At 45.5% G+C, this 27,367-nt stretch overlaps 1 protein-coding gene across 3 annotated transcripts in view; it reads right to left on the bottom strand.

Annotated features, from left to right (window-relative positions):
• Positions 1 to 3,189: 3,189 nt before the first annotated feature.
• Positions 3,190 to 27,367, bottom strand: part of CCDC83 (coiled-coil domain containing 83) — a 48,547-nt gene continuing 24,369 nt past the window's right edge. The window contains exons 5-11 of one of the 3 annotated variants that reach the window (XM_048841647.2): positions 25,449 to 25,616; positions 14,371 to 14,462; positions 11,841 to 11,909; positions 7,891 to 8,012; positions 6,711 to 6,805; positions 5,824 to 6,011; positions 3,190 to 3,951 (exon numbers count right to left, since the gene is read on the bottom strand). In XM_048841647.2, the coding sequence (XP_048697604.2) occupies positions 3,775 to 3,951; positions 5,824 to 6,011; positions 6,711 to 6,805; positions 7,891 to 8,012; positions 11,841 to 11,909; positions 14,371 to 14,462; positions 25,449 to 25,616 (911 nt within the window). In that variant the 3' untranslated portion in view covers positions 3,190 to 3,774. The remainder of the gene's footprint in view (positions 3,952 to 5,823; positions 6,012 to 6,710; positions 6,806 to 7,890; positions 8,013 to 11,840; positions 11,910 to 14,370; positions 14,463 to 25,448; positions 25,617 to 27,367) is intronic. The other 2 variants (XM_048841656.2, XM_048841663.2) reach the window with 2 other exon arrangements.

Here is a 27,367-nt window from a genome sequence, read left to right as displayed (position 1 = left end):
ACTATATAAAGCTAGACAGTACCACGCGGTCAATATACATTTACTAATATAACGCTGTAAAAGGTATAGTTATAGTGCTAGAGCATGTACTCTAGACTACCATATGCTAGAGTCACTGGTCACTCACCAGTTGGTGAGGTTCTCTGAAAAGTGACATTATGGTGTTCCCAACTGATGGGCTCTCGGTGACTTCCTGTAGATTAAACCTTGAGTCCATGTCAGGCTGGGTTCTTTCTGGCTCCAACACCATCCATAGAGTCTGCAATCAGCAGTGGGTAAGCAGTTGTGATGGCCTAGGTCTTGGCCAACAAGTCAGGCACTGAAAAGGAGACTTCCAGGGCTAAAAGCATGAGTCTCCATAACTTGAACTAAAGAGCCAGACTTTGCAACAACTCCTACCCTCTGTAGGTGGGGAACACGACACACAGCCCAGTGAGTTACTCGACCATGCTAATAATTCATAAACCAGAATAGAAGGCAGCTTGCTGTCCCAGAGCTGCACTGACTGTACAGAGCAAACAGGAGTAAGTAGGAGCTAGTTTTACTTGCGAAAGTGAGCAGATATGCTGAGCAAAATGATGCCATTTTTAGTCACCTCAGACTAGAACTGCATTTGTGGAGTGAAGCTACCTTCCATTCTCACCATAGGTCTGGAGCCTCTCTCTGCTTCAGTGACACCATAAGCTCCATACATTTTCATGGAGACGCTAGCATAAAGCTGGAATAACAGCGGTGAAGCACATTCCTGAGCCAAACCAACACACCTGCAATTTCCATGTGTGTTTTTTATTTTCTGGAAAGTTTGAAGCTGATTGAACAGAGAGATGAGGCTGCAGTGACTGAGATCTCACTTGTATGTCACCGACAAACTTTTCCTTAGTATCTCTTCATCCTAACCCCAGGATGGCTTTGCCTAGAAACTCTTCCAAAACTGGGGCCTTTGCCAAGGAATCCTGCTTTCAATTATAGTTCTGGTGGGGACTGTTGGCAGTGTCCATGAATTATAGCTCCAATACAGAGTTTGAACTCTTCATTGTCTTGATGAGGAAAGAGCTGCAGTAGGGAACCACCTGTGGGGCTGGTCGCTTAGAACTATAGCCACATTGGAGGACAGAAGTGTTCATGCTGGGCATGAGGGGGCCAAGAAGTGAGAGACACAGACAGACACAGGAGAGTAGAGGGAAGGAAAGAAAACACATCTAGTGTTCCAGAAATTGCTCGCTTAATAACAAGCCCCGCTGTAGCACTCTGGCGTCGTCTCTTACTGTGGTGGCAAAAGCATGAGGCAAGGAGCTGCATGGTGGGATGGCAACTGGTCCACGGACAGAGTGGGAGGATCCCACAGGAGTGGGCTCTTCAGCATTAATTCCTGTCACTGAGTAATTCCTACAGGAGAGGCATTATCAGGCAACCCATAGCACAGAGCTGGAATTAAGGTGATAAACAGCACTCACAGGAAATCGTTTAAGAGTTTTTACAAAACTACAAATCCTAGTCTGGGAATTCCACGTTATGGTTAAACAAAAATATGGCATTGCATCATGAGATTCACCCAAACTCCCTTAGTTCTGCCCCATAGCACCAATTACAGAGGAACCAAAAGCAAGTGCCAAGCCCGTCTTCAAACAATGCCCCTCTTCAACACCTCCATGACTCAGAATGCTGAGCCATGAGCTAATCTTGCCCCTGTTGATAGTTTGTGCTACTGTAGCTTTTTAATCAATTTGCTTCTGTCTTTGCATCACTTTGGAAACTACTGCTCCTTTTTGTGTTTTTACACCTTCCCATGAAAGTGGCCACATTCAGAACCCCTACTGGGGACAAGTCCCAAAATACATAGGGTTGGCCATATAAAAGTGTTTCTGCAGTGTTACCCAACACAACTATCATATCTGAGACTAAAGACCTTGGAAAAGCCAGACCAAAAATGAAATAAGTGATAGACACTCCTGGGGTGGTGAAGATTAACACTTACATAAACCAGATGTATAGCCATGTAATCCACAACTGCTTGGCTCAACAGGAAAATCATACAAAGAGGATTCAAGCCTGAGCACTCTGGCTGCAATCCAATTAAGCACATGCTTAAGGGCTTTGCTGGATGGGGGTCAAAATACTTAGCACTTTGCAGGACTGCACTCAAAGAGGATTTTAGTGGATTCAAGATGTTTACACTTCCAGCCTATTAGCTTTAGTCCTTATCAAAACTGCATTAAAATGTGCCTATTTATTTGATACTCGGTGGACTGGGAGAAGGTCAGCAGTGGGAGGAGGGCGGAGTTCAGGTAATTTGGGTGATGTCCATGCTTCCTAATTATTGTACCCTTAATTTTGAATTGCCAGACTACCCTTTGCTGCCCTGGTGAGAGGTTTGTGTGTTGGGATGTGAGCTGGGTTGGGGCAACACCTGACAGAGAGTCCCGGTTATCAGCTGCCGGCTGCAGCGAGGACAAGCCTACAGCTGAGCAGGGCACATGAGTGGAGAACAGACTAGGTCACAGAGGGCTCAGGGCTTGCTGCGAGAAGGTAAATTGCTTTGGTTCTGTTCCTGTAATTTAAGAGGAAAGCCTGTCTAACTTAGCTGGTCATGGAGTGTAAGATTAGATGAGACTGAATATGCATACAGGCTGTTTGTTGTTTGAAAAGCCCGTTTTGTTCCAACTACTAAACAAACATACTTTGTTCTAATCAGGCTGTTGGCTCCTGAAGAAAGGAAACACAGATGCCCGAAGCCCAGTCAGGCCTGCAGGGCGATAGGGGTTGGTAGACAGGAGGTACAGTACCCAGGTCCTTCTCAAAGAGCAGAAAAATCAGTAAGGCTATGTCTACACGAGAGACCTTACAGTGGCACAGCTGTACCAATGCACTGTACCACTGTAAGATCCCTCTATGCTGAGAGGAGAGAGCTCTCCCCTAGACATAATTAATTCACCCCCAACGAGCTGTCGGCAGGAGCGCTTATGCCGGTGAAACATCTGTTGCTCGGTGGGTGCAATATTCACACCCATGAGCTACGTAAGTTTTGCTGACATAAGTGGCTGTGTAGACATAGCCTAAGGCACTCAGAGTGAGCAAGGAGACAGATACACAACCAGCCTCATAACCATGACAGGTCTGAACAATATGCCCAGCATGTTTTAAAATCCTTTAACTGAAGAATAGATACATTTTTAAATCCACTTTCTGGTGTTGCAGTTTAATTTCATGCCATTTATTAAAATGTGTCTGATCTTTTGATTTACAGAGGTGAAAAGAAAATCATTCAAGCAAATATTTTGGCAATAGTTTGGATTATTCTCAACATACTGTACATTGCTTAAACCAAGTAAATACTTAGCAGTTTCCACATTTTATGTCAGCCTTCGTTTATTGGTTTGTAATGTCTAATCAAACTAGAAATCTGCATGTGGGAGACTGCAAGTATGGACCATAGAAGTAAAATATTGACCCTGATCCTGCATTAGCTACACCCCATCCACATTAGTGGGAGTTTGCACTGCAAAAGGAATGTGCAGGTTCATGCCCTCAGTCTGTAGTACTAGAGAAAGAAACCTTTATATGAGCCATCTAGAGATATTCCTGTTAATGCATCCAGCTATTTAAATTATCTAATATTTAAATCTAATGCTTTAGGTACTTAAGAAAAGAGCTTCCATAAAGCATTGTGTCACAGATTACCTGGAAAACAGATCAAAGATTTAATGAACTGCAAATTACATTTCTAAATGAGCAACATAAATTAGTCTATTTTTAAGCAACCAGGATCTTTTGTTCCTAAGTAAATACAGATTTGATCATGCGGTGTGTGATGTGGCCCTCTGATTTATAGGTATCAAAACTGTCTTCAAACTGGCATTTGCTTGACATTTCTCTCACTTCTTCATGAATAGGCATGGCTCTTCCCACTACACTCATCAGTTTCGTCCCCAGGGGACCCAGTTTTGAGTATTCCTGGAGTTGCAGAAGAGAGAGGGAATATTGTTGTTCATCAGCAATTGCATAACAAAAGAGAGGCACTTCAGAAGATGACTGTTTTCCTTTTCAAAGAGACTTCCTCAAGGGGTTCCGTGTTCAACAATTTCCATATCAAATGTGCAAAAAGAAAAGGAGTACTTGTGGCACCTTAGAGACGAACCAATTTATTTGAGCATAAGCTTTCGTGAACTACAGCTCACTTCATCGGATGCATACTGTGGAAAGTGTAAAAGATCTTTTTATACACACAAAGCATGAAAAAATGGGTGTTTACCACTACAAAAGGTTTTCTTTGGGGTGGGAGGGATAGCTCAGTGGTTTGAGCATTGGCCTGCTAAACCCAGGGTTGTGAGTTCAATCCTTGAGGGGGCCATTTGGGATCTGGGGCAAAAATTGGGGATTGGTCCTGCTTTGAGCAGGGGGTTGGACTAGATGACCTCCTGAGGTCTCTTCCAACCCTGATATTCTATGATTCTATGATTCTCTCCCCCCACCCCACTCTCCTGCTGGTAATAGCTTATCTAAAGTGATCACTCTCCTTTCAATGTGTATGATAATCAAGTTGGGCCATTTCCAACACAAATCCAGGGTTTAACAAGAACGTCTGAGGAGGGGGGAGGGAGTTAGGAAAAAAAGCACTGGATTTGTGCTGGAAATGGCCCAACTTGATTATCATACACATTGTAAGGAGAGTGATCACTTTAGATAAGCTATTACCAGCAGGAGAGTGGGGTGGGGGGAGAGAAAACCTTTTGTAGTGGTAAGCACCCATTTTTTCATGCTTTGTGTGTATAAAAAGATCTTCTACACTTTCCACAGTATGCATCCGATAAAGTGAGCTGTAGCTCACGAAAGCTTATGCTCAGATAAATTGGTTAGTCTCTAAGGTACCACAAGTACTCCTTTTCTTTTTGCGAATACAGACTAACACAGCTGTTACTCTGAAACATATCAAATGTGCTTAGTTTACAAGTAAAAAAAGGAGTACTTGTGGCACCTTAGAGACTAACAAATTTATTTGAGCATGAGCTTTCGTGAGCTACAGCTCACTTCAGCGGATGCATTCAGTGGAAAATACCACAAGTACTCCTTTTCTTTTTGCGAATATAGACTAACACGGCTGCTACTCTGAAACCTGTCATTAAGTAAAAAAAGGTTTTCATTCCAACTGCCAGCCCTGCTAATTGGGTTTCAATGGCCTTAAATACGCTCTGTGCCCCTTTGCACTTACACCTGGGAAGCCCTAATCCAAAGCTATGTCTACACTGTGCAGCTTACAGCGACACAGCTGTGCCACTCAAGCCTTGCCGCTGTAAGGCGGGCAGTGTAGCCGCTCTTTGTCGGCAGCAGAGCGCTCTCCTGATGACAAAATCAAACCAGCCCCAATGAGGGGCGGTAGCTTTGTCAGGAGGAGGGCATCTCCCGCTGACAGTGTTTTTTTCACACCCCTGACCAACAAAAGTTTTAACGAGAAAAGTGCAATGTAGACATAGCCCAAGCCCCTCCACAGAGAGTGAGGTCTGGAAGAGGTGGCCTGGCCATTTACCCCTCCCAACACAAAGTTCAGAAAGGTCTAAGGCCCAGACAAAGGAGAGCACTTGAACCCACACAATACCCTTAATGGCACTTGGGGTGCAGTGTCTCTATAGCAGCATCTCCAACTCTTTCCATGGGGATTGTCACCCTGGCTGCTTATACAGTGTATATATAATCCCAAATGTGGAAGCCAACAGCACCTTTCACAATAACAGTACTGAAAGCTGAACCAGTCCTGCTGGTAGTTCATTTCCTGATTAGAAAAAGCTAGTGCCACAAGTGAAAGAAGTCCCATTGATTTTGAACCTTTACCTGGGTATCTTTTTCATCTTCAAACAATAGGTAGTTGAGAGCAGGAGCCATTGGCTCTCCCCACAGATCCTCATAGCTGTCTTCCTGCTTCTCGGCCTCTGTCTCAGACTGAGTGTCTGAAAACACTTTGTTCTCTATGGCTAGGGGTGCTGTGCTCTTGGGGCTTTCATCTCCAGCATCTGTCTTTGCTTTTGGGGGGAAGTACAAGGAGATGTAATGGGGTTATACCTTGTGAAGGTTAGAAATAAAGCTTCTTATGGAAATTTTCTATAATCTTTACTATGAGGCTGCCAGGGAGACTCCCAAATATACACTATGGACAGGTAAAAAAAAGAGCAATGGACAAGTTTTATGCCATAATGCACATGCAAGCTGTGAGATACTGCTGCTCTCCCCGTAGCACCACTGTATATCGCACAATCCAGTAGAATCTCTCTCAAGTTGACCGTTAATTCCACATGCGTCTTGGACAGACACACTGAGACCATCCTCTTAGAGCATGGGCCACTGTACTGCTGGAAGGACCATCTTTTGGATGAGATGTAAGACAGTATATGATGATTCATGGGCAGTAAAAATCCAAGGCATCTTTTTGCACAAGGCAGCTGATCCTAGCATCTTGGCCTGGCCCAGTTCCATTTTGGGAAACTACATCCTACTGACCTAAATATCTATTTCACTTAACACAATAGTGTATTATTTTCTTCCTGTCCTGCACTGTGAAGTAGAGCTGCTGCGCTGGCTGCTAAACCCGAGGTAACTGCATTTCAGTGGTAGATTAAATGATCACCAAGTACAGTAGAATGATTGCAAAGGACTTTGCAGATGAAAAGTACTTAATGTAAGATTACTTATAAAATTCCGTGACTTTTTGACATGTGCATTACCTCCATAATCTCTACACTGTAGTCCTTCCAAGTCCTCACTAAGCAATTCCTCTCCTTGAACTTGCAGGCCAGCTCCCTGGGTAAGAAATAAATGCCTAAGAAATTTAAAAAAAATACATGACATTAGAGCTCTGAACATATTTCCCTAGAAACTGGAACAATTAACTATGCCTTGTTTTCAGAAAAGACATACTCGAAAAGCCATCTGACATTTAACCACAAGCTCAGAATAATGCAATGGTTTAAAAATGTGATTGAGGCAGCCAGGTAACTTAATGACTATGCTCTTTTGTATTCCTAATTCAAGTCTGCCCATACAACTCAAAGAAAACAAATGTTGTCTCGAATCAGTACACAGTCCAAACCACAGCTGGTAGTCTTCACTTAGAAGCAGTCCAAGGTTCTTCTAGCAAGGAGAGTTAGAGACCCCCTTTTGTGGTTAAGATGTGACTGCTACAGCAGGGCTGAAATCATGGGGCAGGGACAGTAAAGAGATGAGTGATAAACATAGTGTGTAACACCAGAGGTTATGATACCACATGTTCTAAATTAATCCTCTTTTCGGGAATAAGTTAGCTCCTTCAAATGTGAAGGAACTTCATGCTGTGCAATGTACCCTTACAGTGCTATGCAAGAGCCTCTTCCTTATTTCTGCTTAGTTCAGCATGTCATCTGCAGTACTTGGGATTGAAAAAACTAAATTAGCACATTAGCCTTCACGCCCCCAAATATTTGAACCAACAATAAGGAGAAGAGATATGCCCTAGTGTCCAGCCTGCACAGCTAGATATAGGGGGAGGTGTGACAGGAAGGAATTCTTCCTCCAGCACCATGGGACTGCAGCCCTAAAGTGTGAGCCTTGGAGGAGGAGATAATGGGAGGATCTGTACAGCAGGAGATAATCCAGCTTTGCCACCCCCACATCCTGATCCCTATGTGCTGGTGCATACAGAGTCACAAGGTAGCTGAGCTTCAAATCATGTCCTCTTTTGAATAAGAAAGCTGCATTGGTTCTACTGCCCTGGGACGCTGAATGGCTGAGGAGGCAGCAGAAGTAGTTTCCAGGGCCCAGATTCTCAAAAGTATTTAGGCTTCAAATGTCCACTGAAATCAGTGGAAGTTAGGCATCTAAATACCTTTGAGGATCTGGGCCTAGGTCTGTAAATGGAACCATTCTTACCCTGATATTTTAAGATTCTGAAGTCTGCAGTTAAACAGGCTCCTTATCATATATATATTTTCTTCTTCTAGTAGCTGAGCAGATGCTTCCAAGTCACTTACTTCCTTTCGGTATATTTCAACCTGTCGCAGATGAGAAAAACATGAGGTAATCTTGAAAGAGAGGGGGACCTGCACAATGGGTCCTGATCCAGGAGCTTCCTGAGTTCTTATCCTTACAACCTATCCTGAAAAATGATCCCTCACTCTCACAGATCTTGGGGGACAGACCAGTCCTCACTTACAGACAGTCCCCCAACCTGAAGCAAATACTCTCCAGCAACCACACACCACACAACAAAAACACTAACCCAGGAACCTATCCTTGCAACAAAGCCCGATGCCAACTCTGTCCACATATTTATTCAAGTGACACCATCATAGGACCTAATCACATTAGCCACGCCATCAGGGGCTCATTCACCTGCACATCTACCAATGTGATATATGCCATCATGTGCCAGCAATGCCCCTCTACCATGTACATTGGCCAAACTGGACAGTCTCTATGCAAAAGAATAAATAGACACAAATCTGACATCAGGAATCATAACATTCAAAAACTGGTAGGAGAACACTTCAACCTCTGTGGCCACTCAGTAAAAGATTTAAGGATGGCAATTTTGCAACAGAAAAGCTTCAAAAACAGACTCCAGCGAGAAACTGCTGAGCTTGAATTAATATGCAAACTAGATACTAGAAACTTGAATTAATATGCAAACTAGAAACTTGGGTTTGAATAGAGACTGGGAGTGGCTGGGTCACAACACATATTGAATCTATTTCCCCATGTTAAGTATCCTCACACCTTCTTGTCAACTGTCTAAATGGGCCATCTTGATTATCACTACAAAAGTTCTTTTCTCCTGCTGATAACAGCTCATCTTAATTAATTAGCCTCTTACAGTTTGTATGGCAACTTCCACCTTCTCTGTGTGTGTGTGTATATATATATATATATATATATCTTCTTACTATATGTTCCATTCAATGCATCCGATGAAGTGGGCTGTAGCCCACGAAAGCTTATGCTCTAATAAATTTGTTAGTCTCTAAGGTGCCACAAGTATTCCTGTTCTTTTTACCTCCCTCTGTTGCCTTAGACAACACAGAAGGTCAAGAGGAGAAAGACCTGGGTCTACTGGTTAATCACAGGATGACTATGAGTAAGGCTGCGAGTCTGTCATGGAAGTCACGGATTCCGTGACCTCCATGACTTCTGCAGAGGCCAGTGCAGGATCAGGGGCTGCCCAAGCTGAGCAGCCCCTGGGTCAGCAGCAGCAGTTTGGGTGTGTGGGAGGGGGCTAGCAGCAGGGGTTTGGGAGTGTGGGGAGGGCACTTACCTCGGGGTGGGGGGCGCTTACAGGGGGGAGACTTCCCGGCTCCCACTGGCATGACTCTGTAGCTCCTCTTAGGTGGAGGGGCTAGGGGGCTCCGAGCACTGCCCATGCCCAGAGGCCCCATCCCTGCAGCTCCCATTGGCTGCAGTTCCTGGCCAATGGGAGCTGTACAGCCGGTGCTTGCGGCGGAAGCAGCATGCGGAGCCCCCTGGCCTCTCTACCTCCTAGGCGCTGCAGGGACATGCGGAGCCAGGTAGGGAGCCAGCCCCGCCAAAACCCCCAGCGGGGGTCCCAAGCCAACTCCTATAGCACCCGTGGCCCCCACACCCAAGTTTTAGTTAGGGGTATTTAGTAAAAGTCATGGACAGGCTACAGACCATGAATTTTTGTTTACTGCTCGTGATCTGTCCATGACTTTTACTAAAAATACACGTGACTAAAATGTAGCCTTAACTATGAGCCATCAATGTTGTGCACCCATGAAAAAGGCTAATGCAGTACTAGGATGCATCAGACAAGGTATTTCCACTAGAAACATGGAAGTGTTAAGGCACTGGTGAGACCTCATTTGGAATCACAGACGCTGGAGCACCCAGGGAAAAACATTAGTGGGTGCTTAGCACCCACTTGCAGCCAGCTCCCCCCTCCCTCCAGCATCGCACCGATCAACTCCTTCCTCCTGGCACCTCCTGCCCACTGCAATCAGCTGTTTCACAGCATGCGGGAGGCGCTGGGAGGAAGCAGAAGGAGTGGGGATGGGGCAGGCTCAGAGGAGGGGACGGAATGGGGGTAAGAGGTGGGGAGGGGTGGGGGTATGGAGGAAGGGGTCGGGTGGGGGCAGGGCCTGGGGGTTGAGCACACCCCGAGCCCAGAGGAAGCCGGTGCCTACTGTATTGCAATATTGCAGCACCAGGCTTTTTATACAAATTTAAATTACATTCCATAAATGTTTGAAGGACTGAGCCCTAAAATTGTATACTGCATGATCTCATACACTTCTACTTATTAAACACTTGATTGTATGAAGTGGTGTTGTCACGAGCAGAGCCAAGATTCTGGCTGTCATAGAATCATAGAATATCAGGGTTGGAAGGGACCTCAGGAGGTCATCTAGTCCAACCCCCTGCTCAAAGCAGGACCAATCCCCAACTAAATCATCCCAGCCAGGGCTTTGTCAAGCCTGATCTTAAAAACCTCAAAGGAAGGAGATTCCACCAACTCCCTAGGTTACGCATTCCAGTGTTTCACCACCCTCCTAGTGAAAAAGTTTTTCCTCATATACAACCTAAACCTCCCCCACTGCAACTTGAGACCATTACTCCTCGTTCTATCATCAGCTACCACTGAGAACAGTCTAGATCCATCCTCTTTGGAACCCCCTTTCAGGTAGTTGAAAGCAGCTATCAAATCCCCCCTCATTCTTCTCTTCTGCAGACTAACCAATCCCAGTTCCCTCAGCCTCTCCTCATAAGTCATGTGTTCCAGTACCCTAATCATTTTTGTTGCCCTCCGCTGGACGTTTTCCAATTTTTCCACATCCTTCTTGTAGTGTGGGGCCCAAAACTGGACACAGTACTCCAGATGAGGCCTCACCAATGTCGAATAGAGGGGAACAATCACGTCCCTCGATCTGCTGGCAATGCCCCTACTTATACATCCCAAAATGCCTTTGGCCTTCTTGGCAACAAGGGCACACTGTTGACTCATATCCAGCTTCTCGTCCACTGTAACCCCTAAGTCCTTTTCTGCAGAACTACTGCCTTAGCCATTCAGTCCCTAGTCTGTAGTGGTGCATGGGATTCTTCTGTCCTAAGTGCAGAACTCTGCACTTGTCCTTATTGAACCTCATCAGATTTCTTTTGGCCCAATCCTCTAATTTGTCTAGGTCCCTCTGTATCCTATCCCTACCCTCCAGCGTATCTACCTCTCCTCCCAGTTTAGTGTCATCTGCAAACTTGCTGAGGGTGCAATCCACGCCATCCTCCAGGTCATTAATGAAGATATTGAACAAAACCGGCCCCAGGACCGACCCTTGGGGCACTCCGCTTGATACCGGCTGCCAACTAGACATGGAGCCATTGATCACTACCCAACAATCTAGCCAGCTTTCTATCCACCTTATAGTCCATTTATCCAGCCCATATTTCTTTAACTTGCTGGCAAGAATACTGTGGGAGACCATGTCAAAAGCTTTGCTAAAGTCAAGGAACAACACATCCACCGCTTTCCCCTCATCCACAGAGCCAGTTATCTCATCATAGAAGGCAATTAGATTAGTCAGGCATGACTTGCCCTTGGTGAATCCATGCTGACTGTTCCTGATCACTATGATTCTATGACAGGATTGTGACAACTGTGCAATTGTGACAGGATATGCATCTTCACGTCTTGATGTCACAAACAGAGAACCAGTCTTTCCCTCACAACTGTGGCTTACTTAGGACAACATCCTGCTCACCCTTCTCGCTGAAGTCCTTAGAGGCCTATGATAAGAAGCAAAGTGATGACTACAGACCACCACTAAATTCAATCCCTAATTATCATAGTGTGAAAAACCAGATACTCCTTTTACCTCTTCTTTCAGCCATTCATTTTCTTCAATCTCCCTGTGACTGGTTTTGTCAATGTGCTTTACGGCATTCTGAGAAAACAGAATTTCAGATCTTCTCTGAAGACAGAACTTTGACAATGGCACATATTTGAGGAAAACATTTCTAATGGGCAGGTTAGTCCTCTAGGCAAGAAATAGCCACACAGGGAACTAGAAACTGTGCAAGGTTCCCCAAAACCAGAGGTGGGCAAACAATGGCCCACGGGCCACATCCGGCCTGCGGGACCGTCCTGTCTGGCCCTTGAGCTCCTGGCCGGGAGGCTGTCCCCCCTTCCCTGTAGTTATGCTGCCATGCGGGCAGTGTGGCTTGCGCCCACCCACCTCCCAGGCTTTCCAATAAGCCTGTCCTGCCGCTCTGAGCAGCATGGTAAGGGGGCGGGGGGGGGGGGGCTTGGATTAGGGGCCGGAGGTCCCGGAGGGGCAGTCAGGGGGCAGGAGGCGGTTGGATGGGGTGGAGGTTCAGGGGGGGCGGTCAGGAGACAGGGAGCGGGGGGGGTTAGATAGGGGGTGGGGTCCTGGAGGGTCGGGAGGGACAGGCAGAAGGGGGTTTGGATAGGGGGTGGAGTCCTGGGAAGGGCAGTTAGGGACGGGGGTCCTGGGAGGGGGAAGTCAGGAGACAAGGAGTGGCGGGGGGGTTAGATGAGTCGGGGGTCCCGGGAGGCCTGTCAGGGGGCAGGGGTGTGGACAGGTGTCAGATAGGGGACAGGGAGCAGTGGGGGTTGGATAGGGGGTGGGATCCCGGGAGGGTTGGTTAGTGGTGGGGGGTCCCGGGAGGGGGCGGTAAGGGGACAAGGAGCAGATGGGGTTGGATGGGTCGGAGGATCTGAGGGGGGCAGTCAGGGGGAGGGAAATGTGCGGGGGCCAGACTGTTTGCGGAGGCACAGCCTTCTCTTCCCGGCCCTCCATACTGTTTTGCTACCCCGATGTGGCCCTCAGTCCAAAAAGTTTGCCCACCCCTGCCCTATACCATTCTCTTGGGAGACTTGAAGGGGCTCCGCCATGGGGTAGGCAGGAGGGTTAGCCCTCAAATCAGCTATTCCTCACAGATGTTCCAATCCAATGCAATTTGTGACCAGTTATTACTTCTGATATCAGTTTCCCTAAACAAGAGCTTTCTCCCTCCCTTCATATCTGCTATTTCTGATTTATCCTGCACTGAAGTCATAATCTTATCTGTGTAAAATCAGACTTTTGCAATGGAAGGAAGGCAATACCAGAAATTCAGTGTTGTGGCCCTGATCCTTTGGGGCTCCTTTCCGTACTAGTGAATTTGATTGCAGGATCAGAGGTTTGTCTTCATTATTGACTCAAGTAAGAAATGAACTACCAGGAATCCCTTGTTTAGCATCACATGTTTACAATCCATGGGTCTGATTCTCTTCTCACACCATTGTAAATCAGGAGTAACTTAACTGAAGTCAGTGAAGCTAAATCTCTAATCTTCAAAGGGATCTAATGAAGTGTGGAATCCTACTGATGGACATACAGATCCAGCAGTATAGATCACTTTGTTGACTGGATACTAACACTGGTATAAATGAGAGAAGAATCAGATCCCACATATATTGATGAAATCTAACAGTTTGTCTTTAGTCTACAGAAACCTGAAGTATGTTTTTCTAGCTTTCTGACTATTCTGGTACTCTCTTGGATCAATCTTAATTCTTGAGTGAGAAAACAATATGATATAAAACTTCAAGAAAAGAACATACTAAGGCTTCAAACTTGCAAACATTTATGCACACGTTTAACTTCAGTGGGACTACTCACATGTTTGAAACTAAAAATATATGTTTGCAGGAACAGGGCTTTGATCATTGCCAGTTTTGTTTCCGCAAAGACAGCATTCAGAAAATACTTATTCATGATTTTTTGAAATGTCAAAAGTTATTTAAGTTGAAATTCTAAACTGAAACTCTGTATTTGCCTCTTTTTGTTCCACATGTTCATGTTTACATTTATTTTTTGAGACTTTTTTACATTGCGAGAAATATCAATATTTGGACATTAACATTTGTCTGTAAATGTAAAACATGCCACTTTCTGTATTTTTTATTACAAATTCAACATTTTATTGTAAATCCCACACTCTTAGAAATTTTCACTAATTTTTATTTTTCAAAATTAAATTCCTAGTGAAAATGTCAAGTTCTTGAGTGAGCCTCTGTTCCTCAGTTTCCCCAACTGTAAAACAGAGATGATGCTACTGACTTTTGTAAAAGCACTTTGAGATCTACTGATGAATAGCACTATATAACAGCTAGGTATTATTCCTATCACAGTATATTTAAAATAAAGAGCACTACATTATTGGTTAACAAAATTTTACAGTTCATTTTATTCTGTTCCAACCCATAAGATACCCTGTCATTCCACAAATGAAGGCCCAAGTCAGTCTTTTTTTTAAAATCCAGTTTAAAATCAATAAGAAGTGAATGAGTATTTGTAATCAAGATGCGATTAGCACTCAGTATAAAAGTAGAAAAAGTACCTCAGTAGCCCATTCCTTCTTTTCGTCCATTTGTTTCTCAACCAATCTGTCCATTTTTTCTTTTGTCATTTCCAGAGTATGTCTATAATATTCTTTCAAAAGCAAAGCAGAAGCCATTAGGTCACACTGATTCCCTCTGCAGATGATGAGATAACTGACTCTTACTATGGGACTCCACAGCCAGCATCTCTTTAGAGCATGTTGATATTGCAGTGAGGATGTGAGCGTAGCACAGGAAAGTGTACAATGCTAGGTATACTCTAGCTAGCATGGGTAACAAGAATAACATAGATGCGGAGGCACAAGCTTCAACCTGGGTTAGCAATGCAAATAAAAACCCTAGAGGGAGTCAGAGTATGTACCCAGGTGGCTAGCCCAAGCTCCCATCACCACCAAGTTCTGTGCTTCGTATAATTTTATATCCTATATAGAAAGGCTACATATACACTATGAGCTAGGAATGTGCTTCCTGTGCTTATGTACACAGACTTGTGATAGCTCAGTGTAGCCCTGTTCTCACAGAAAACAGCAGGAGAGGCGTGCAAACCCAACTGAAAAGGGTGAGTACATACTTGGAACTGCTCAGCCATGCCTCCACTATGTATACTCACTCTAGGTCAATGAAAGGATTAGTACATGTACATGAGCAGGGGAATCACACGCTTAGCTTGTTGTGTAGATATAGTCTTAGACTTTTGTAAGGCTTTCACTTCATATTGCTCGACATTCTGATGAAAGAATTGGCACTATACAGTATTAATAGAGCACACGTTCAATGGATTAAGAACTGGCCAACTGACGAATCTCAAAAAGTAATAGTCAATGGGGAATCATTATCAAAATCTTAACTTTGGTTCCCAGAAAGATAATGGAGCAAATAAACAAGCAATCAATTTGTAAGCACCTAGAAGATAATAAGGTGATAAGAGACAGTCAACATGGATTTGTTTCGAACAAATCCTGTCAAACCAACCTAATATCCTTCTTTGACAGGCTGCCAAGCCTTCTGGATACTGGGGGTGGGGAGCAGTAGATGTGATATATCTCGACTTTAGTAAGGCTTTTGATACTCTCTCTCATGATCTTCTCATAAGCAAACTAGGGAAATATAGCCTAGACCAGTGGTTTTCAACTTTTTTCATTTGCAAACACCTAAAAAATTTTGAATGGAGGTGTGAACCCCTTTGGAAATCTTAGACATAGTCTGTGGATCCCCAGCGGTCCATGGACCACAGTTGAAAACCAATGTTCTATGGTAATGACAACCTTCGCAGACCCCTTAGAAAACCACCAAACCCACTGTAAGGTGGGTACACAACGGTTTGGAAAACCAAACTCAGTGAGTAGTTATCAATGGTTCACAATCAACCGGAAGGGCATATCACAGTGGTGGGCAAACTTTTTGGCCCGAGGCCTCACATCTGAGTATGGAAATTGTATGGCGGGCCATGAATGTTCATGAAATTGGGGGTTGGGGTGCAGGAGAGGCTGATGGCTCCGGCTGGGGGTGTGGGCTCTGGGGTGGGACCAGAAATGAGGAGTTCAGGGTGCGGGAGGGGGCTCCGGGCTGGGGCAGGGGTGCGGGGGGTGGGGGGTGAGGGCTCTGGCTGGGAGTACAGGCTTTTGGGTGGGGCTGGGGATGATGGGTTGGGGGTGCAGGACAGCGCTCCAGCCTGGGACCAAGGGGTTTGGAGGGCAGGAGGGGGATCGGGGCAGGGAGTTGGGGTGCAGGAGGGGGTCAGAGGTGCAGGCTCCAGGAAGCACTTAACTCAAGCAGCTCCCGGAAGCAGCAGCGTGTCCCCCCTCCAGCTCCTACACAGAGGTGCAGCCAGACGGCTCGGCACGCTGCCCCATCCGCAGGTGCCGCCCCTGCAGCTCCCATTGGCTCCCAGCCAATGGGAGCTACAGAGCCCCTTGGCTGACCCTATGCATAGGAGCCAGAAGGGGGACATGCCGCTGCTTCCGGGAGCCACACAGAGCCACAGCACATGCGGACCGGGGCAAGCCGCCAGCTGGACTGCCAGAGCGGGGCAAGCCCCAGACCCCGCACCCTGGCAGGAGCTCAAGATTAAATGTCTAAAATGTCTGAAGGGCTGGATGTGGCCCCTGGGCCCTAGTTTTCCCACCCCCAGCATATATAGGTAGGGTCCTGCACGGATCTGTTCTGGGGCCGGTTCCAGTCAATATCTTCATACATTATTTGGATAATAGCATAGAGTGTACACCTATACAGTTTGCGGATGACACCAAGATGGGAGGAGTTCCAAGTGTTTTGGAGGACAGGATTAGAATTAAAAATGATCTTGACACACTGGAGAAACGGTCTGAAATGAATAGGATGAAATTCAAGAAGGACAAATGTAAAGTTCTACACTTAGGAAGGAACAATCAATTGCACAAATACAAAATGGGAAATGACTGACAAGGAAGGAATACTGCAGAAAAGGATTTGGGGGTTATAATGGATCACAAACTAAATATGAGTCAGCAATATAATACTGTTGCAAAATAAGCAAATATTATTCTGGGATGGATTAGCAGGAGTGTTGTACACATGACACGAGAAGTAATTCTTCCACTCTACCGAGCAGTGAGAGCCTCAGCTGGAGTATTTTATCTGGTTCTGGGCACCACACTTTGGGAAAGAGGAGGACAAATTGGAGAAAGAGGGACGATCAGCGAATTATCTCAAGTGCCTATACACAAATGCAAGAAGCCTGGGAAACAAGCAGGGAGAACTGGAAGTCCTGGCACAGTCAAGGAATTATCATGTGACTGGAATAACAGAGACTTGGTGGGATAACTCACAAGACTGGAGTACTGTCATGGATGGATATAAACTGTTCAGGAAGGACAGGCAGGGCAGAAAAGGTGGGGGAGTTGCATTGTATGTAAGAGAGCAGTATGACTGCTCAGAGCTCCGGTATGAAACTACAGAAAAACCTGAGAGTCTCTGGATTAAGTTTAGAAGTGTGGGCAACAAGAGTGATGTCGTGGTGGGAGTCTGCTATAGACCAACGGACCAGGGGAATGAGGTGGACGAGGCTTTCTTCTGGCAACTAACGGAAGTTACTAGATCGCAGACCCTGGTTCTCATAGGAGACTTCCATCACCTTGATATCTGCTGGGAAAGCAATGCAGCAGTGCACAGACAATCCAGGAAGTTTTTGGAAAGTGTAGGGGACAATTTCCTGGTGCAAGTGCTGGAGGAGGCAACTGGGGGAGAGCTTTTCTTGACCTGCTGCTCACAAACCGGGAAAAATTAGTAGGGGAAGCAAAAGTGGATGGGAACCTGGGAGGCAGTGACCATAAGATGGTCAAGTTCAGGATCCTGACACAACAAAGAAAGGAGAGCAGCAGAATACGGGCTCTGGACTTCAGAAAAGCTGACTTTGACTCCCTCAGGGAACTGATGGGCAGGATCCCCTGAGAAAATAACGTGAGGGGGAAAGGAGTCCAGGAGAGCTGGCTGTATTTTAAAGAATCCTTATTGAGGTTACAGGGACAAAGCATCCCAATGTGTAGAAAGAATAGTAAATATGGCAGGCGACCAGCTTGGCTTAACAGTGAAATCCTTGCTGATCTTAAACACAAAAAAGAAGCTTACAAGGAGTGGAAGATTGGACAAATGACCAGGGAGGAGTATAAAAATATTGCTCGGGCATCCAGGAGTGAAATCAGGAAGGCCAAATCACACTTGGAGTTGCAGCTAGCAAGAGATGTTAAGAATAACAGGAAGGGTTTCTTCAGGTATGTTATCAACAAGAAGAAAGTCAAGGAAAGTGTGGGCCCCTTACTGAATGAGGGAGGCAACCTAGTGACAGAGGACGTGGAAAAAGCTAATGTACTCAATGCTTTTTTTGCCTCTGTCTTCACGAACAAGGTCAGCTCCCAGGCTACTGCACTGGGCAGCACAGCATGGGGAGGAGGTGACCAGCCTTCTGTGGAGAAAGAAGTGGTTCGGGACTATTTAGAAAAGTTGGACGAGCACAAGTCCATGGGGCCAGATGCGCTGCATCCAAGAGTGCTAAAGGAGTTGGCGGATGTGATTGCAGAGCTATTGGCCATTATCTTTGAAAACTCATGGCAATCGGGGAGGACCTGGATGACTGGAAAAAGGCTAATGTAGTGCCCATCTTTAAAAAAGGGAAGAAGGAGGATCCTGGGAACTACAGGCCAGTCAGCCTCACCTCAGTCCCCGGAAAAATCATGGAGCAGGTCCTCAAGGAATCAATTCTGAAGCAGTTAGAGGAGAGGAAAGGGATCAGGAACAGTCGTCATGGATTCACCAAGGGCAAGTCATGCCTGACTAATCTAATTGCTTTCTATAACGAGATAACTGGTTCTGTGGATGAGGGGAAAGCAGTGGACATGTTGTTCCTTGACTTTAGCAAAGTTTTTGACACACAGTATTCTCCCACAGTATTCTTGCCAGCAAGTTAAAGAAATACGGGCTGGATGAATGGACTATAAGGTGGATAGAAAGCTGGCTAGATTGTCGGGCTCAACGGGTAGTGATCAATGGCTCCATGTCTAGTTGGCAGCCGGTATCAAGCGGAGTGCCCCAAGGGTCGGTCCTGGGGCCGGTTTTGTTCAATATCTTCATTAATGACCTGGAGGATGGCGTGGATTGCACCCTCAGCAAGTTTGCAGATGACACTAAACTGGGAGGAGAGGAACATATGCTGGAAGGTAGGGATAGGATACAGAGGGACCTAGACAATTAGAGGATTGGGCCAAAAGAAATTTGATGAGGTTCAACAAGAACAAGTGCAGAGTTCTGCATTTAGGACAGAAGAATCCCATGCACCGCTACAGACTAGGGACCGAATGGCTAAGGCAGCAGTTCTGCAGAAAAGGACCTAGGGGTTACAGTGAACGAGAAGCTGGATATGAGTCAACAGTATGCCTTTGTTGCCAAGAAGGCCAAAGGCATTTTGGGATGTGTAAGTAGGGGCATTGCCAGCAGACAGAGGGATGTGATCATTCCCCTCTATTTGACATTGGTGATGCCCCATCTGGAGTACTGTGTCCAGTTTTGGGCCCCACACTACAAGAAGGATATGAAAAAATTGGAACGCGTCCAGTGGAGGGCAACAAAAATAATTAGGGGACTGGAACACATGACTTATGTGAAGAGGCTGAGGGAACTGGGATTGTTTAGTCTGAGGAAAAGAAGAATGAGGTGGGATTTGATAGCTGCTTTCAACTACCTGAAAGGGGGTTCCAAAGAGGATGGATCTAGACCGTTCTCAGTGGAAGCAGATGACAGAATGAGGAGTAATGGTCTTAAGTTGCAGTGGGGGAGATTTAGGTTGGATATTAGAAAAAACTTTTTCACTAGGAGGGTGGTGAAGCACTGGAATGCATAACCTAGGGAGTTAGTGGAATCTCCTTCCTTTGAGGTTTTTAAGATCAGGCTTGACAAAGCCCTGGCTGGGATGATTTAGTTGGGGATTGGTCCTGCTTTGAGCAGGGGGTTGGACTAGATGACCTCCTGAGGTCCCTTCCAATGCTGATATTCTGTGATTCTATGAAAGTTCAGAAGAGAGCAACAAAAATGACTAAAGGTCTAGAAAACATGATCTAAGAGGAAAGACTGTAAAAACTGGGTTTGTTTAGTCTGGAGAAGAGAAGGTTGAGAGGAGACATGATAACAGTCTTCAAGTATGTAAAAGGTTGTTATAAAGAGGAGGGTGATAAATTGTTCTCTGAGGACAGGACAAGAAGTAATGAGTTTAAATTGCAGCAAGAGAGATTTAGTTTTTTAGGACACATTTCCTAACTGTAAGGGTAGTTAAGCACTAGAACAATTACCTAGGCAGGTTGTACAATCTCTGTCATTGTAGACATTTTAAGAACAGGTCAGACAGTCATCTGTCAGGGGATGGTCTAGATAATACTTATTTCTGCCTCAGTGCAGGGGACTGGACTAGATGACCTATCAAGGTCCCTTACAGTCCTACATTTCTGTGATTCTTCATTACATCTATGCAGTTACTTTTATCTTAATCCTTCTAGTTTCTTTACCTCACATGCACTTCACTTTATGAGTCATTTTAAAGAACGGTTTCAGAGGAACAGCCGTGTTAGTCTGTATTCGCAAAAAGAAAAGGAGTACTTGTGGCACCTTAGAGACTAACCAATTTATTTGAGCATGAGCTTTCATGAGCCACAGCTCACTTCATCAGATGTTTGATGTTTGATGAACATCTGATGAAGTGAGCTGTGGCTCACGAAAGCTCATGCTCAAATAAATTGGTTAGTCTCTAAGGTGCCACAAGTACTCCTTTTCATTTTAAAGAACCTGAGCAGAATAGTACTTCCAATGTCCAGTGGAAGCAGTATGTCTGTTATGCTGTTTGAATTACATAAAAAGACTCTTGCATGTTCTTCAACAGTTAGGCTGCTGGTGTGCAGAGACCATAGCCTATCATGCTGACCAATATTGTCTCATTCTTTCCATCTATCTATAAGAAATAGTTACTAACCTGTTCTTTAACTGTTGTTCTTCGAGATGTGTAGCACATGTCTATTCCACTTCAGGTGTGTGCGTGCCTAGTGCATTGTTGTCAGAGATTTTTCCCTCAGCAGTACCTGTTGGGATGGTGCATGCACCCTCTGCTGCTGCACGATGGTATAAAGGACAGAGCCACCCAAACCCCTCAGTTCCTTCTTACCGCACTGATTTCCGGTGCAGAGGGGAAGAAGGGTGGGTAGTGGAATGGACATGTACAACACATCTCAAAGAGTAGCAGTTACAGAACTGGTTAGTAACCATTTCTCTTTCTTCGACCGACTGCACATGTCCGTTCCATTCAGATGACTCACAAGTACCTCGATATGGAGGTGGGATCAGAGTCTATCAGAATAACAACGGAAAGACCATACGTCCAAAGTTGGCATCATCCCTAGAGTGTTGAGAGGTAGCATAATGAGAGGCAAAGATATGCACTGAAGACCAAGTTGCAGCTTTACGAATGTCCAGACTAGGCACCTGGGCCAGAAAAACTACACGAATACATGAGATCTGGTTGAATGTGCTAGCACCCTATTTGGTGGAGTTACACTGGCCACATAATAGCAAAAGCATATCCAAGAGGAGATCCTTTGAGAAGAGACCAGAAGACCTTTCATCCTCTCTGCCATTGCCACAAACAATTGTGACAGTGATCTAAATGGTTTAGTCCTGTCCAAATAAAAGGCTAACGCTCATGGGCATATTTGGGTGGAGGTAGGGGTGGTGTTGCCCCTGCAAACTGCAAACCTCATCCAGGCACAGAATTTGCTCCCCCACTGAAGCTGGGACTCTCCCAATCAGTTTCCTCTGCTGTGCTAGCTAACCCACCCCGCCCCCTCACCTGCCTCCACCAATCAGCAGCTGAGACTATACGGCGTGACAATCCTTCTAACCAATAGTAGTGGGGCAGTGAACAGGGCCTATGGGGGTGGGACAGGCAAGGAAGGAGTCAGTCACGGTGGAACGAGAGAGTATAGGATGCCCCATGGTGGGAGTGCTTGGGGGAGCACAGGGGCCCCAGTGGTGGTGGGTTGGAGCCTGGCGGGGGGGAGGGTAGTGGGGTGGGAAAGGGGAATCAATCTCCAGGGAAAGGGAAAGGGGAGGGCATAGGGCTGTGCCCTAAAGATGGGGGCAGTGAGTGTGGGGGAAGCATCGGGGGGGGGGGGGAACAGTCGCTGGGGCAAGGAGCGTGAGGGGCTAAGAGCATCTAAGTGGTTGCTTTTGCCATCAGAGAAGCAGGGAACACCCTCACCTCTCCCTGAGAAGAGACTGGGGACAGATCCTTCTGGTCCAGAGTTATCATGTCCACTAGCAATTGCAGCTCCAAGGACAGATGTGTGGCCATGCTGTGCTGCAAATTGTGCCAGCTGGTGCTGAGCTTGTGGGGATGAAGGCTGTGCTGCTGGCCAACAGAGATCGACCTGACATCCCACCCACCACGTAAGTCCCTTCAGCTATCACCAGTGGGCATCTCAACAGCTGAGTCATGTTACAGTAGTGCCCAAACACCTTAATCAGTAGGAGTCCCCCATTGTGCTATGCACCACACAAACCATTAAGAAGTCTAAACCAAACCAGTGTCCCTTAAGTGACTTGCTGTAAGATGTCAGAACATGTTAGTATTAGAGCTGAGTGAGTCTAATATTTATTTAAATTTTTTTCTTTCTTTTTATAGGAATTAGATACAGTGCTCCTGTCAGTCACTTTCTAAGTTGTTATCTGCAAGAAAGCTAGAGTTTTCAGGTGCCTAATTAGCCCCTGGAATCATGGTTAAAGTTGCCCCCCCAAATCTGAAAGGGTGCCCCTGCTCACGTGCAGCCCCATTGGCCTGATTGAAGCTCCCCCACCCCCAAATACAGAAGTCAAACTACACCTAATATTTACCTCTCCTAATGTCTAATGTATAAAGTCTCTCCTCATCCTTATAAGCACAAGGCTTCAGGAAGAAAAATTAGTAAATAGATTGTCTGATTGATGTAAAAGTGAGACACCCCTTTGATGAGAAATTTCAGATGAGGGCATACATATCTTGCCCTTAAAGGAGACTATACAGAAGGTCAGACACTGGAGCTCATGATTCACCCACTCACCTGGCTGTGGTGATTGCCACCAAAAACATTTAACCATTGGTTGAAAGGGAGGGCCTATTAGCTTTGTTAGCACCAGGTTTAAGACCCAAGGGGGGAAGTGTATCCTCTACCTGGGGATGTAACCTGGCCAAACCCTTCAAAAATCATATTGCCACAGGATTGGAGAAAAGCGAGCTATTATCAGTTGCAGGATGCCTGTAATCTGGAGTTGTAGTCCCGCTGTTGAATAACATTTCCTCCCAAAGAGATATAGGTCCCATCCTTTGATTTTGGGGCAGATGCTTGATGACCCTGGCATGCTCTCTCATTGACAGCAGAGAACACAAAGGATTCCAGAGGGGACAGGGGGGTTCAAACTTCTATGAGGGAATATAATACCTTTGGCTCAGTTCTTTTAGCTGTTTGCACCAGGGAGCACCTCGACCTTGAGTGCACTCTATCCTCCTTCCCAGAATGTTTGCTGGACTTTGGTGCCAAAGACCCTGTGCTTCTGGTCACTGAGTCCTTCAGTGCTGCCTTCCAGTGCCTCTTCTTTGGTACTGGAGAAGGAGATTGGCATCAAGACTCTGAAAAGGCAGGAGCAGCACTCCTAACAAAAACAGATGTGCTTGGTACTCGCTCAGAATAGGGAGGCTCTGAGGATGGGCATAGGGCTGCCTCCATCAGAAAGTATTTTAGTCTAACTTTCCTATCCTTTTTTAGTTTTGGGCTTAAAGTCCCTGCATATTTGGTACCTGTCTTGGATATGAGGTTTTCCTAGGCACTTCAGGCACCTGGAGTGTGGGTCACTAGTTCCCAAATGGCAGGAACTTAAGAGTACAAAGAAAGTATCCCAATAAAAGGAAAGCTACTATTAAACTATCCTAACACTAAAACTATTTATCTGTTAATCAAGTACCAACTATATACCACACTAGAATCAATGGAAAGCTTGTAGTAGTATGGTGAATGCTCCAACCACCATCACAGGCAATAAGAAAGAACTGAGGAATGCTGAGGGCAGCTCTGCCATTTCTGCCATGTACCAGCAGCGCAAGGGCACATGTGCCACCTTGATGGGTACAACTGAAGTAAAAATCTCTGACAACTGCGCATTGAGCGTAGACACATCTGAAGTGGAATGGACACGTGCAGTCACTCAAAGAACCACCATCTTTTGTCTCTTATCTTATCTTTTGACTGTAAGCTCCTTTGGGCAGGGACTGTCTTTGTGTTCTGTGTTTGTATGGCACCCAGCAAAATGGGGTCATGGCGCATGACTGGGGGTCCTAAATGCTACAACAATATAAATAGTAGTAAATCTTTCAAAAAATATGCTTTAGTTCAAACACATTATTGGATTAGATGCAAGAATCACTGTATGAAAGAGACTAGATTATCATAATGGTCTCTTCTGGCCTTAAAGATCTATGAATCTATATAAATGTTCATTCTTTTTTCTGCTTTATATCTTGGTGCAATAACATTTTGAACTGATTTAAAACAGGGAAAAGACAAAGTACAAAATACCTTGGTAGTTACTTAAAATACTAACTGACAGGCAAATATGCAATAGGAAAAACAGTTCAGATCTTCATCAAGATAAAGTATGTTTTCAGAACAATTACCCTGGGGAAGACAAAGAGAATAACTGAATGGTTCTTATCTGCAGCACTTGATGCTTGGTAATGGTTGGCACCGACTGCATGGGGACCAATCTCACAGTGGTGTCGCTGCCTGTCACTACCAGCTGCTTGGCTGTGGTAATGAATACTAAGAGTGTTACAAGGGAAAAAAATCAGGACTTTTTTTAAAAAATAAGAGTTACATAACACCTAAATAACTGGCATATTATTTAAAAGTCCGCTATACAAATGAATCTATATAATAGTTTTATAGAGCACACACCACTATATCTAAGCTCTTACATATGCTCCCTCAGAACTTAAACTATGCCTTGAATTTGCATATATTCATGTTGGGGATTTTGCAAAGCCGCAGACAAGGGACTTTGTTACCAGTAGGCTAAATTCAGTTCTTGCGTAACCAGGTGAAGCTCCATTGGCACCTGATTATACTAGGTCTGAATTTCACCAATCGCAGAAATGATCTAAAATTTCTCCTGTGTTAAAGGAGCTTTCAAATGGAAACCTGTGAAGCATGGTATACGATAAGAAGCACTCAGCACAGTAGCACAAACCAACACTTTCAAACTAAGGTACCTAAAATTAGGCTCCATAATCTATCACCTATATAAAAGCAGCCTAATTTTCAAAAGGTATTGTACACCTGCAATGCTCCCTGGACTTCAGTGGAGCACCTCTGAAAAGTAAGTTGCTTTTATTTAGTTGCCTACATACAGGTATATAGGTTTAAATATTTTATCTTAAATGGATGTAATTAGTCTGAGCACAAATAACTTTCTGCAAATGAAGACTATAGCTTATTTATGCACTATATGTACTTGTATTGACCTTGCCGTAACTGACCTGTCATTTGCTCAACGTCATCTTTGAGTCCGTGGATATCATTTTCTAGGAGCTTGATCTGTTTGGCATGTTCTCCACTCCCCACATTTCTGTACTCTAACCAGTAATCCTTCTCAGCCTGTTTTACCACTAGTTTATGCTCAACTTCATTTATCTTGGAGCGTAGCTCTATTAATATAACAAAACCAGAAGGGTGAGTCCTTTTTTCTGTCATTTTTTGTATCAATTTTGTACCAATTTTTTTCAGTTAGGGAGCTTTCAATGGGAGTGGAGGAGGAAATCTCATATCCTACAATTTATTACAAAATCCTGACCCTCTATATTCTCAGGGGCCACCATTTTCCCTGACGGCAGCTTGGTCTCACCTGGTTGGAAACAATAGGTGACCATGGCCATTTTGAAAGAGACCATTTTAACTGAGGGCACCAGTCCTACTAAGAACAATAGGAAATGGCAGCCAGTTCAAATGAGGGCTGTGCTGGGAATTTCTGTAGTAGAACATTATTCCTCAGCCTCTGAGGAAAAAGAAACTTTCAGCTGTGAAGCATAACAGCAATAAATGGCTACTAATCTTAAAAAAAATCTCTACATGTAGTCAGTGCACAACATTTCAATGAGTTTTAACTCCATGGAAAATTTGAAGAGTCAAATTTGAAAATTTGAAGAGTATTATTCCATTATAACTCGAGACATAAAAGGACCAACACAGGGTGTCTAATTTCTTACAGGAATCATTTAAAATTAATTATAACTCAAACCAATAAACTGATTTACTGATTTATTTGTAAATTCCTGGACAAATCATTCTGTACTCAAAGAGTAAGTGCCTTAATTTTGGGGAGGAAAAGCTGTATTCTTTCTATGTAACCAATAAGCTGAATCTCTGTGTCACATGGTGACTGGCCCTTAAGTGAAGATGAGGGATCCAGTCCCACCAGTAACACACCTCACTCACTTTGCCATGTGGAGAAAATGAACAAGGTCACATGACAGGCAGGTCATGAGGCTAAATCAGGCCTTCTGTAGTGGAGATAAGACAGAGGACTGTGGAGAGCCAGTGCTGGGAATTGATTCTTGGTGGAAAGTGGGAAGAGACCCAAACGAACCCCCCAAAGGAGGGTCTGAGGTAGAGCCATCGCTTGGGTACAGCGAATCGGGGCGACTGCCCTGGGCTCCACAATTTGGGGGGGCCCGGGCAAGAGGGGAGGGAGGCAGGATTTGGGCAGACAAGCGGGGTGAGGAGGCAAATAGGGAGGTGAGCGGCAGGGAGGGAGGGCGAGGAGGAGCCCCTCTATCAGAACCTCTCCCTCCCCCCAGCGCCTCCTGCCCACCGGCGAGCCTTGCCGATTAGCGCCTCCCCTCCCCTTCCAGCACCTACCGCCTGCCGCAGATCAGCTGTTTCACGGCCTCAGGAGGCACTGGTGAAGGGAGGGGAGAGGAGTGAGGGTGCAGTGTGCTTGCGGGAGGGGGCAGAACTGGGCAGGAAAGAGGAAGGGCGGGAAGAGGCAGGGAAGAGCCAGGGCAGGGGGCGCAGCCTTGGGGGAAGGGGTGGAATGGGGGCGGAGCCAGGGGGAGCAGCCCCCAGCAGATTAGAAACTCAGCACCTATGTCCCCGGCCCCGCTCCCCCCTAGGGATGGTCCTGGTCTGAAGGAAGAGACTGAGCAGAGCCAGGGAAGGGCGGAAAGCTGATTCCAGAGGGCAAGCTGAAGAGTTCTGAAATCAGATGAAAAGACAAGCCCTCAGGAAGGAGGGGGCTGTGCCCAGTTTGACACTGAGGGTGGAAGGCCGCGTTGTATTTTTTTCAATGTGGATACCCTTCAGGGAATTTTTCTTTACTGACTTTGCTGGCCAAAACACTGTAGCAATCAAACCAGGCTGGAAGATTGGGAGATGCAACTTGAGTGAGGGGAAACTGAGG

Source organism: Caretta caretta, chromosome 1 (genome assembly GCF_965140235.1).
Source record: "Caretta caretta isolate rCarCar2 chromosome 1, rCarCar1.hap1, whole genome shotgun sequence".
Taxonomy (NCBI): domain Eukaryota; kingdom Metazoa; phylum Chordata; order Testudines; family Cheloniidae; genus Caretta; species Caretta caretta.
The sequence above is the reverse complement of the archived record's forward strand: the minus strand, read 5'-3'. Positions and strand labels throughout refer to the sequence as shown.